Source organism: Garra rufa, chromosome 1 (assembly GCF_049309525.1).
Source record: "Garra rufa chromosome 1, GarRuf1.0, whole genome shotgun sequence".
NCBI lineage: Eukaryota > Metazoa > Chordata > Actinopteri > Cypriniformes > Cyprinidae > Garra > Garra rufa.
Genome location: NC_133361.1, coordinates 56,190,253 through 56,203,098, shown reverse-complemented (window position 1 = coordinate 56,203,098; position 12,846 = coordinate 56,190,253). Strand labels below are relative to the sequence as shown.

At 39.0% G+C, this 12,846-nt stretch overlaps 1 protein-coding gene across 1 annotated transcript in view; it reads left to right on the top strand.

Annotated features, from left to right (window-relative positions):
* Positions 1 to 12,846, top strand: part of helz (helicase with zinc finger) — a 93,634-nt gene that overhangs the window by 74,503 nt on the left and 6,285 nt on the right. The window contains exons 26-29 of the mRNA XM_073843023.1: positions 2,099 to 2,181; positions 2,421 to 2,883; positions 6,274 to 6,502; positions 9,364 to 9,874. Coding sequence (XP_073699124.1) covers positions 2,099 to 2,181; positions 2,421 to 2,883; positions 6,274 to 6,502; positions 9,364 to 9,874 — 1,286 coding nt within the window. The remainder of the gene's footprint in view (positions 1 to 2,098; positions 2,182 to 2,420; positions 2,884 to 6,273; positions 6,503 to 9,363; positions 9,875 to 12,846) is intronic.

Here is a 12,846-nt window from a genome sequence, read left to right as displayed (position 1 = left end):
ATGAGGCTCCGTGTCCAGGTTGTTAAATATTACCAATTTTCAGTGGTTGAAAACCAAATTTGGTCACTTTGTATACAGCTGATACTTATTTTATTTAAAGAACAATGTCTGAGGAATAAATAATGTTAAAATTAGATTTGTATCTTGTTTCCCTCTATCAAAACAATTTATAGAACACACTTTTTTGAGTGTCAGAAATAATATTTTTCCAAAATTGTTGTGCCTGTAACTCAAGAAGTAAGTTTTCTTAATATGGTTTTAGATTCTGGTGCCTAGAAAGCTTTTCTTTTAGAATCTTCGCCCTAATGCCCTTTATGGTTCAATCCCATGTCCAGAATTAGTAACCTAGCCTTTTTCAATGGTCAAAAACCAAATGTAGTTCAAACTATAAAAAAGAAATTCTAAAGATTATTCCAGGTGAGGTAAATCTTGGTTTATTGATGTGAATACAGTGTGTAGAAAGCAACATCACTTTTCTATGAGGTGTGGGTTTGTTTCAAACATATAACAATACTGCATGTTTAAACTCTGCAGAAGCTGTTAAAATGAACAAAATCCCTTCTTCCAAATATCACTGAAACTGATCCAAATATAGAATCTTATGAATAGACTACAGAGAGCAAGGTAATGTGGCTCAAATTGGCCATTTCAGTGCACTTTTAGCATTCAGGCAGCTATGTTCAGTCCCACTTTACATTAGGTGGCCTTAACTACTATGTACTTAGATTTAAATTAATCATTTGGTACAATGCACTTATTGTGTGTTAGACTGTTGATCCATCCCTTACACCTTAACCCACCACCATACCACCAAACCTGTCCCAAACCTAACCCTTATCCCACCTTAATAGAAGCAAAAGTGTTTTGCAATACAACATGACCACAATAAGTACATGGTAGTTATTTTCTGATGAAGTACATATTAGTTAAGGCCACCTAAAATAAAGTGTGACCCTATGTTCTATGCAAATGTTTTGGTAGAGGGAAACAAGATACAATTCTAATTTTAACATTATTTCTTCTTCAGACATCATTCTTTAAATAAAATAAGTATCAGCTGAATACAAAGTGACCAACATGTGGTTTTCAACCACTGAAAATTTTCACATTTGGTATTTGACTATTGAATGTGTGTACATTTTAACAATTTACTCCTGGAGCCATATTAAAATTCCAAATTCTCTGGAACCGAACCATATAGAGTCTAAAAAATAAAGATGCCTAAAGGGAAGTCAACAGATTTTACTAACAGACCCACCAATCTCTGAGTAAAAATAACATTATGATGCTGCCATCTTTTTGAAGTCATTTTACCCCCCTGTAATCTGACTGTAAATCTCAGGTGAAAACATTTTGACCCCCCTCTACAAAATCATGGCTTACTCTGTAATCAATTCATCCATGACATTTAATATTCATCCATGATATTGATATTTAAAAAATATCAGCAAATTCAGAAATTTGAGCCTGGCTGAATTGACACAGAATGACCCAATGGAACTCAATTGGACAAGCTACTCTCGAGGGTTTAAAGGTTAAATTTTGCAGCTCTTAGGGGCTGTTTACAGCTTTTTTAAAACACCATGTCAATGTTGGTTCCAAAAGAAGTTGACAAATCAGAAGACCCTAAAGGCAGGGCAAGCGTTGCAAGCTGTTGTTTACAGTAGCAAGGTGGCATGGCATTGGTTTTATTTGATGGGAACATGTTGTACTTTAAAACCATTCCTGAGCACTGTTTTTAGATGCAAAGATGCATTCTGTGTAAATGACCCCTTATATATATATATATATATATATATATATATATATATATATATAAAAAAAACACTTATGTAAAATATTCAGTATAATTACTAAATTCCTCATAGAAATCCACTGTGGATGGAAACCAACCCAGAAAGTTTCTTTGGATCAATGCATTTCACATCAGGCCTGTTTGTACTGGCTAATAGTTCATACTTTGCCTTTACTTTCAATTTCATTACATTGTAAAATATTATTGTGAAAGTTTTTGAACTTGCTGAACTCTCAGGTTTTGAGCTGTTGGTGGGGCTCTGCATTTGGAGTTGTATTGTGCTAATTTGTTGTCATTCTTTAGGGAAAATTGACGTTAATGGAAAAACGGAGCATTGTAGGCTGCTGACACCTGAGAGGAAAGCCCCTGAGCTGAAGGAAAAACAGGTACCATCCATCCGCCTGTTCTCTTTTTGTATCTATCAATCTATCATACGTCCTTCTCGGTTAAATCTGAAATAAATCAAAGGAGCCACCCACTATGCCTTCCCACAAGAGCACTTGTAACATGGACCATCTATCTTCACTCGTCTTGTGCATGCTCGAAACACTTCAATTCTCCCACTCTGTTACACCCTCCATTAGCGTCACATGTCCGTAATGATTGTACTTTCTCCTCTCCACAGGGAGACCCGGAGTCGGTCCAGAACAAGAGTCCAGAGCCCCAGTCCAACATGGGCTTCCCTGGAAGCCGCATCATACGCAAAGACCCTCAGGCCCAGAGGGCCCTCAATTTTCACCTGGGACCCCCACATCCCGGTTTCCCCCCTCACCACGGGAACAACCAGTTTCCGCAGCAGTACGGACTATCCCGACCTCCCATCCGAATGCAGGGCCCCATGCACACTCAGGCTCCTTCCTTCCCCCAATCGTTCTTCGGCGGACCTCCAATGGCGCACCGCGGGATGCAGTCTCCGGTGATGGAGGGGCTGGAGGGTGGCGAGGGCTCGATGGGAGCGGGCCCAGGAGGGGTGGCTGAGGATCTGAAGGGTGTGGTGAGAGGCCTTCCCCCACAGATGCACCAGCAGCCCCTGCGCCTCAACAGCTTTGGAGAAGAGAGTTTGGACTCTCTGTTGGGCGATACTCTTGGTATGTGCATGAATGCTTCAAACATGTTTATCTTCTTTGATGTGTTGTGCCGTAGTGTCTATTCCAGCTGCTTTGTGTTGCAGTTTTGAATTTTCTTTGCCAGCAACATTGACAGATGTATGTTTAGTTCAAGTTCTAACCTTTCAAGCTTCTCATAAATTTCACAGTATTGTGCCTAAGGGTTTGATTTTGACAGTGTAAAAGCCTTTTCGCACCAAGTTAGAATTTTTTTTTTGCTAGCCTTAAAAACGCAATTCAATTCTTGAACTGGATCTGAATCAACCACGCAGAAAACAATAGAATTGCACTCAGAACTCTCAGAACACTTGATCAACCATGTAGTAATGCACTCTGAACTCCAGAACACCCCTCAACCATTGAGCAAAACACAGAAAACCAGTCAGTGCCACAGCAGCTGCAGACCAACACACTAGAAATTGGACCCCACCGACCATTGGGGGGAAGACAGGTCAGTCGAGAGGTGGTAGAAAATAAGATACATTGGGAAAAAAGGGAGGCAGAAGCCCCAGCAACAAGCACATAAACATAGACATAACATTGCGACAGGGGATGTGGAAACAGTCCAATATAGGCAACAGCCATCCGGTCCTGCAGCTATAACAGTGCTGGTCACAGACCCACCTACCCACATCGGGGGTAAAAAGCACGCAAAGGTATGGGATCTGGGGGAGGCAATGATTGTCTATCTGTAACTGTGTACTCATGTATACTGCACTGTGTGTATGTGTAAGCCTGTCAAGTCTGAAAACCCAGGAAGTTGAAGAAGGGGGGGGGGGGGGGAGCTGAAAGAAAAGATCTGTTATTTTCAAATTTTGGTCAATATCTGCCAATTTCACAGATATCTAATGTCCATCACTGGTCACCAGGTCTGTTGCATAGCCGTTAGTTTCTCCATGATGTTTTCCAGTTTGCGGTCCGTAACCACAGTCTGAGTACTAACAGCTCTGCCCACCGTTTTAATCCAGCCGGCCAGCATGGTAGGGTTTTGAGCCGCACTGACCACTTTTCCAATCGTCGATACCACAGGGCCCCACCTAATCCCATCGGCAGAAACCCTGTTATCAAAGTTCTGAAAAAATAAATATCTTCAATATCCTCCAGGGACAGAGCGGCCAGGCACACGATGCGCCACTTCTCCCACCCGTCCATCATGTATCTAGCTGCAAACGTTCCTGCAGGACAGTTGGGTTCCCTCGAACCCAGGCTTCTCGTCGAGAAGATGGTATCAATTGCATTCAGAGACCAGTTGATCAAATCCATAATTCCTTTTATGTTTGAAGAGCAGGGCAAAGAGAGAAGCCAGTGAGAAGAGATAGGGGAGGGAGAGGGAAAAGATGCGGCCGCATTCGCCGAGAGCCAAACGAGAGATATGACCCTGTTATACAGTAGCTACTCAGAGGATAAAGTTCAACGTTTTTTGATAATTATTGATCTAGAGAGCAGAGAATTGTGCTGCAGTGCTTATATTGAGGTTGAGAAAAAAAAACTTGGACTACTTCACAAAAGTATTACATGACTCAGCAGAATGCACAAGCGCTCTTTAGCACTCTTCTTCATGGGCGTTTGAGTGTGTGGATAAAAACTAGATTAGAGCACTATCTGCTGTTAAAATCTAAGCTCAGAATCGATGCCTGCATCGATTTATTGTCACAACCCTATTGATTGACAACAGTATTTCACGAAACGAGGCAAAGTTGCTCAGTGTGAGATCTATCAAATTGAAAAACTTCCGTAAAACTAGCGCCACCTGGTGGCCGATTTCTTTCAAAATTCTAACAGACCTTTAGGGCCATGAGTCAAACAGGCCCACCAAGTTTCGTTCCGATCGGCCTCCACGAACCTTATCCATTAACCTTGCACGATGGCGGCCATGTTTTTTGAGATGCGCAAATGTCCTCATACCAAACATATTATTCAATCAGACTAAAGGGTGCGTAGTCATAGCAGTTTTTTCCCTGTTATGGCACCACAAAGTGGTCAAACTTTTTTTTTTTACTGGGACGTCTGATTGAGCTAGTACATGTACTGTAAAACGTTTTCACCAGATTCAACTTAAAAACCTAAGTTCAGCAGCTGCCTTAAATTAAGTTAAATCAGCTTAAAACTACAAGTCATTTTAACTTACTACAATTAAAATTAGTTGATTTAACGTGTGAGTTAAAATGACTTAAGTTGATTTAACTTAACATTTTAAGGCAGCTGCTAAACTTAAGTTTTTAGGTTGATACTGGTGAAAACTTTTTACACTGTAGGTGTTCCAAGTTTGCTGAAAATATCTCTTTCCATTCAAGAGTTATAGGCGTTTTAGTGAAAGTGGCTCTGCCCCTTACAAACATTTTGTTTTCCCATTGTGATGGTGAGTCAAAAGTTCTACTGTTTTTTTTTTTTTTTTTTTTTTTTTTTTTTTTTTTTTTTTTTTTGATTATTGTTGATTTTTACTCTCCAGGGAATCTTTCTATACTGGTTTGGTTCCGATTGGGTGAAAAACCTAGGACAAGTATGCAAAAGTAGTTTTTTCTTAAATCCAAAATACCTGAAAAATTCCAAAACTATAGACGTTTTTCCTGAACACGGAAGTAAGTCCGACTCTTAACTGAAAGAATGCTTTGCATTTCCGGTCTGCATTGTTTCTAGTCAAATTAGGGTATATTCTGAGCTAATAAACTAATGTTAAACCTATTCAAATGTTTTTAAAAAGCACATGGCTCCATAGCGCCATCACTTGGCAATGTCGCAATGACCGTCATTTGTCAGTGCCTCACTTTAATGAGTGTGTAGATGACACGAAGCAGCGGACGTTAGCTACATTAAAACAGATGGACGCTATTTGAATGGGGTCCTATGGAAACCGGAACAGAAAAGCATTAAATCTGACGTTAGAATTCGTAATGGCGGCGCTCATCGTTTACTCAGGAAAAAGGTCTATATAAGACACTTGAGCCTGCGACTAACAGTTTAGGAGTTATGAGCGATTTCGTACTTTTGATTGCTGTAGCGCCACTATCAGCCCAATTAGTGCAAGTCTTGGTGAAGTTGCAGACATTGTGAGTACTACAATCCCTCCAAGTTTTAAGTCTCTACAACTTGCCCAATCAGTTTTACATGGAGATTGCTGATCCATGGTCATTCTAACAATTAGAATTACAGAACCCCTGAAAAGCATTTCTAAATAAATAACCAGCAGGCCAATATAGTGTTGCCTTAAATGTTGTGGTGTCTTAACCGTTAAGATAATCAGAAACCGTGGTTAGCCTCTTACAGGAGAACTTGAATGCGTATATCTGCTGAAGTAGTCATGGTGAGCTTTGGTGAACAGACCTTTTGTGTTTTCCCAGCATGTCATGGGCTTTCTCTGTTGTGTTTTCACAGATGGTCAGGCTTCCTCAGGGTTGGATGCTCTAGGCCAGCAGCAGCAGGCTCGTGTGGGTCAGTGGGGTGAACAGTCTCCCTTCCTGCAGGCCGGTGTGGCACCCTTCCCCCTGGCGCAGCAGTTGGCTCATCTTGGCCAGCCGGGTCTGCGACTCCCCCAGCAGCTCCTCCGAGCCGGCTGGGGCATGGGACCTGCGGCAGAGGAGGAGCCCAGACCTGCCATGCCCAGGTTAGAAAATTCTTTATCCTGCTCGGTTTATATTGTTTTGCGAGTCTGACAATACTAGAATTAAGTAGTCCATGAAATTTTATAAAGTAAATGTATTTATTTCCATGCTTCTAAAGGGACATGATGCAAAAGAATATCTGATGAGAGGAAAAAAACGATTCTATTGCTTTTGCTTTCTATCACAAACATTCTGCGTTCCCCCGAGAAATTTTGCAAAAAGGTTTCTCAGAAGAACGCAAAAGTTTTGCAATCAAAATAAGGTTTGTCTTCACAGAAATTTTGCGAATGAATGCAAGTTTCCCAAGAGAATGCAAAAGTTTTGCGAGTTAACACAAGGTTTCTCAGGAGAAAGCTACATTTTTATTAGCAACTGTGACAGTTTATAAGTGAACGGAGTGAACACGAAAAGCTTTGTGAGCAAAAACAACAGTTTTGCGAATGAATGAAAGCTTCGTTGGAGAACGAAAACATTTTGCTAATGGATTTTGGGAGAATGCAAAAGTCTTGTAAGCAAAAAGAACAGTTTTGCAAATTAATGCACATGTTTCTCAGGAGAATGTAAACGTCTTTTGAGTGAAAACAACAGTTTTGCAAATGATTGCAAAAGTTTATTCGGAGGATGCAAAAGTTTTGCGAGTGAATACAAAGGTTCTCAGAAGAATGCAAGGCTTTGGGAGCAAAAACAATTTAGCAAATAATAATTTTGTGAATTAAAACACAATTTTAATTAGAATTTCTTGGGAGAAGTTCAGTTTAGCAAGTTACCCCCAATTTTTTTCAGCATAAGGCAGAAGTTTTGTATGTAAAAACAACAGTTTTGCGAATAAATCCAATTTTCGCGAAAAAAAAAAAAAAAAAAAAAAAGTAAAAGTTTTATGAGTGAATATGAAGTTTCTCAGGAGAATGCAAGTCTTGCGAGCAAAAACTAAGATTTTGCGAATTATTACACAAAAATGTTTTGCAAGTGGCCCCAAATCTCTCAGCAAAAGTTTTGTAAGCGAAAAAAACAGTTTTGCAAATTAATGCAAGTTTCTTGTGATAATTCAAAAGTTTTGCAAGTGAATACAAAGTTTTTTAGGAGAATGCAAGTTTTGCAAGTGAAAATAATGATTTTATTAATTAATACACAAGTTTCTTAGGGGAATTCAAAACAGTTTTGCAAATTAATGCACAAGTTTCTTGGAAGAACGAAAAGGGTGTTGTAAAAGAGAAAACAACAGGTTTGTTTTGAATGAATACAAAAGTTCCTTGGGTAAGCAAAACAGTTTTGCGAGTGACCCCAAATTTTCTCAGCATAACAAGCAAAAAGCATAATAAGCAAAAGTTTTGTACATGAAAATAGTTTTTGCGAACAAAAGCAAAAGTTTCTTGGGAGAATGCAAAAGTTTTTGAATGAATAAAAAGTTTCTTAGAAAAATCTTGAGCAAAAAAAAATGTTTTGCGAATGAATGCAAGTTTCTCCAAATGAATGGGAGAACACAAAAGTTTTGTGAGCGAAAACAACAGTTTTGCAAATTAATGCAGAAATTTGTTTTGAGAATCCAAAAGTTTTGTAACTTAAAAACAATAGTTTTGTGAATGAATGCAGGTTTCTTGGGTAAACCAAAAAGTTTTGCGAGTGAAAGTAACAGTTTTGCAAATAAATGCGAAAGTTTCTAAAGAGATTGCAAAAGTTTTGCAAGTGAATACAAAGTTTCTTAAGAGTCTTGTGATCGAAAACAACAGTTTTGTGAATGAATGCAAGTTTCACGGGAGAACTCAAGCGTTTTGGGAGCGAAAACAACAGTTTTGCAAACTAATGAAGAAATTTGTTGGGAGAATACAAAAGTTTTGTGAACATAAACAACAGTTTTGCCAATGAATGCAAAAGTTTCTTTGTTTTTTGCGGAAATTTTCTCAGCACAATGCAAAAGTTTTGAGTGAATACGATTCTGTGGGCAACACAAAAGTCTTGTGAGCAAACAACAGTTTTGCAAATAAATGCACAAGTTTTTTGAGGAGAATGAAAAAGTTTTGCGAGTGAGCCCAGATTTTCTCAGCATGAGGCACAAGTTTTGTGAGTGAAAACAACACATTTGCAAATGAATGCAGTTAAACAATTTTTGCAAGTGAATACAAAGTTTCTTAAGAGAATGCAAAAGTCTTGTGATCGAAAAAACAATAGTTTTTTAGGAGAACAAAAAAGTGTTGTATGAGAAAAAGTTTTGTGAATGAATGCAAGTTTCACGGAAGGACGCAAAAGTTTTGTGAATTAATGCACAAGTTTTTTGGTGGGAATGAAAAAGTTCTGCAAGCAAAAGATTTCTCAGAAGAATGCAAAAACTTTGCAAGCAAGCATAAGGTTTTCTCGGGAATATGTTTTTTGAGCAAAAAAATTGTTGGGTGAAAAACAACAGTTTTGCAAATTAATGCAAAAGTTTCTTGGAAGACTGAAAAAATCCTTGCAAGCGAAAACAACAGTGCACAAGTTTCTTGGAAGAACGCAGACCTTTGTGAGAGAGTTTCATTGCAAACAAATGCAGAAATGTGTTGGTTTCTCAAAAGAATGCAAAAGTCCTGTGATCAAAAACAACAATTTTGTGAATGAATGCAAAAATGTTTTGGGTGAACGAAAACGCTTTGCGGGTAAACGCAATCTTGCTCGAAACGCAAGTTTCATGATTTTAAAACTTTGATAAAAATCAATTTACAATGTAGTATTACTGGTGTTTATTGTTTAGCACTGTTTGTTTCATGCTGTTTTGCCATTTTTTCTTAGATTTTTGAAAAAAATAATATAATAAGCAGTATACAGTGCAGTATGTAGTAAGCTAGTATTGCATTCCAACCATCTCTCTCTCTATCTATCTCCCCCTCTCCAGGTATCCCGGTCTGTTGCGTGAAATGCTCCCTCAAGATCAGTATGAGCAGCGTGAGCCGGTCGACATGCCCCCTCCTCAGTCTCGCCTTCTTCAGTACCGTCAAGTCCAGCCGCGAAGCCCCGGAGACTTACCATCTCCCTCTTCCTCCAGCTCAAACCACACCTCCGGCCCCAATCCCTTCCCAGCTCCAGGTCCGCCCTCCTTCCCCGACACCAGCCGAGAGCTGCCCATGGGCGGCCAGCCCTTCCAGCAGCACCAAGCCTTCAATCAGGCCTCCTTCTCCTTGCCGCCCGAGCACACAGCGGGGCCTCTTCCGGTCAAATACCTCCTCCAGGAGGCCCACTGGCCCCACCCTGGCCTACCCCAGAGCCACGTGTTGGGCCACGGCATGCCCTTTGGCCTGCAGGCCATGGCGCACAGGCAAGAACAGGGCCCCCTCACGCAGCTGCAGCACCAGCAGCAGAAACAGCAGCTCCAGGCCCCGCAGAGCTCCCTGCACAGTGTAGAAGAGGTGAGGGCTCTCTTTGCTCTGTGTAATTGTCTTCAGTGTTTCGCTGTCTGCACTCTCATTGGTAGTCTCTGCATAATTGCATAAAGTTGAACTCTTGTTAACAGCCTCTGATGCTAATGTTTCCACAAATGAACAGTTTTCATTGAAAATCAACAAATTACTGTCAGTTGTCGCTGTAACTGCTGTCAAAGGGGTGACTGAGTTTGTTTTTCCATGAATAAGTAATACAACTCAGAAATTAGTTTTTTGAACACTTTGGTTCCTGAAGTCAGTGGGGGTTTTTTTGAGTAGGTTTTGGGCTAAATGTCTAAAATAAGGTCTGCGGTCAAAATAATCTCAAGATATTTTCATGGTCTATTCTACAGTATAAAATACATGAGTAACTAACAAATGGCTAAATCGAACTGCTGATGTTTGTTGAGGAATTAAAGTGATGGTTTACCTGAAAGTCATTAATTACTCACCCTCATGTCGTTCCAAACCTTCAGAACAGAAATAAAGGTATTTCTGATTAAATCTGAGGGTTTTCTGACCCTGCATAGACAGCGACACAACTGACACGTTCAAGGACCAGAAAGGTTCAAATAGCCCATGTGACATCAGTGGTTCAACCGTAATGTTATGAAGCTATGAGAATACTTTAAGCGCAAGGTAAACAAAAATAGAGAGAAGAAATCATTAAATAAAGTCATTTTTTAATTTTCTTTGAGCACAAAAAGTGTTCTAAAACCATTGCTTAAAGGCGTAGTTTACTTTTCAAAAATGTACAGATAATGTACCCCCTTGTCATCCAAGATGTTCATGTCTTTCTTTCTTCAGTAGTAAAGAAATTTGTTTTTTGTGTAAAACATTTCCGGATTTCTCTCCAATGGACTTCTATGGTGCCCCCGAGTTTGAACTTACAAAATGCAGCTTCAAATGGCTCTAAACGATCACAGCCGAGGAAAGAAGGGTCTTATCTAGCAAAACAATGGGTTATTTTCTAAAAAAAAAAAAAAAAAAAAGACAATTTATATGCTTTTTAAACTGAAATGCTTGTCTTGTCTAGTTTGGCAAGACGAGCATTTGAGATTAAAAGATATAGAAGTTTGTCAATGTTTTTAGGAAATAACCAATCGTTTCACTAGATAAGACCCATCATCTTCGGCTGGGATCATTTAGAGCCATTTAAGCTGCATTTAAACTGCATTTTAAAAGTTCGAACTTGGGGGCACCATAGAAGTCCACTATATGGAGAGAAATCCTGAAACGTTTTCCTCAAAAAACACCATTCCTTCACAACTGAAGAAAGAAAGACATGAACATCTTGGATGAGTACATTATCTGTAAATTTTTGTTCTGAAAGTGAACTACTCTTTTAGTGCTCTACTTCATTTTCTGATACAACCTGCGTCAATAAGCTCTACGAATTGGCGATTTGCGTGACATCATGTGAATTTTTCTCTTAAGTTGAACATTTGCGAACCAACTTGCGAATTTGCATTCAGCGATGCGGATTAGCAGTTGCATCTGCTGTAAATGTGCGATATATATACCTCAATCATGACGCCCAGCGTGAATTTACATCTATTCGCATCTTTGCATTAACTTTTTGTAATGTAATGTAGGGCTGGGTGATTCTTTCGATTTTTTTCGATTAATTCGAATTTACGTTTTAAGACGATTTAATTTTTTATTAAATCGAGGTATCGCGATTTTTTTTTTTTTTATAAAAAATATATATATATATTGTATTCAGAACGGAAAATAACGGGTTCTGGTAAAATAACGCGAGTCACTAAGGGGACATGATTAGCTGCTTGCTAGCAAGTTAGCCTGTTACATTACAGTACATACAATTTCACTTACCAAATAAACAGAGTAGAGAGATGATTGAAGACAATGGCGAATTATTTGCATATCAGGGCTCTAGAGTGCGACCTAATTTCTCAATGGTGAGACCCGCCGTTCAAGGGCAAAAAGAAACTACTACGTGCGACTTTGAAAAAATATTTAGGAGCACCATGTGCGACTGACCCGACCAGCATATTTGTATTTGCGCTGAGTGGAGCTTCAAAGGTTTCTATGTGTTTTGCACGTTGACTAATGTATCTCAAGTGTAGAGAGAGTGTAAATAAGAGACTGAATGGGCAGTAGCTTCCTTTATTATAAAAGAGCTTTGTGAGATTGCGAACTAAGATGAGTGACAGCTTTTAATCATTTTTAAGGGAGTTTGTAAACGAGATATTGATTTATTACAACAGTTAAATAAACAAGAAGTTATTATAAAGTGACTTACATTGTCTGACTATAACACTATTGCCTGATTTTGCTCTATTTCATCGTCAAAATTGGCCTGAAACAAGTCACAGCTGAGCCGCTGCGCATCTCCACTCAAACACAGCGGTGTTTCGTTTATGAGTGAACGTGCGTTTTTAAATGAATCTAGTGAAATGATTCAATTTCCCATTCATAAAGAGTCACTTGCTTTATTCTTGAATGAACCATCCGTTCGAACGAATCAAATGAATGAAATGATTCAGTCATTAAATCAGTGTCTTACCACCACCTGCTGGCAGATCGTTTCAGTTTTTTAAATCATTTAATATTTCTGTGTTCAAAATTTAATATTTTTGTATAGGATATAAGTGCAAGAGAAAAGCATGGAAATATATATTTTCCTCCCATCTCATATTTATTTGTCTTACAAACATTTACTGTGTCTGGTATGATAAGAATGGGGCCTGGTGGAAAGCGATCACTGATGCAGTTGCAATGTATATTGCAAAATATATGGTGCCCATATATATTGTGGAAAAGCTGGGGTTTCTTTACATGCTAAAAGAAGTAGGGGGGAAAAATCGATTTAAATCGCAAATCGAGTTTTTTGTGAAAAAATCTGGGATTTTATTTTTAGGCCATATCGCCCAGCCCTAATGTAATGTAATCACGCAAATAATTAAATTCAATTTTAGTAGTTAACGCAAATATGC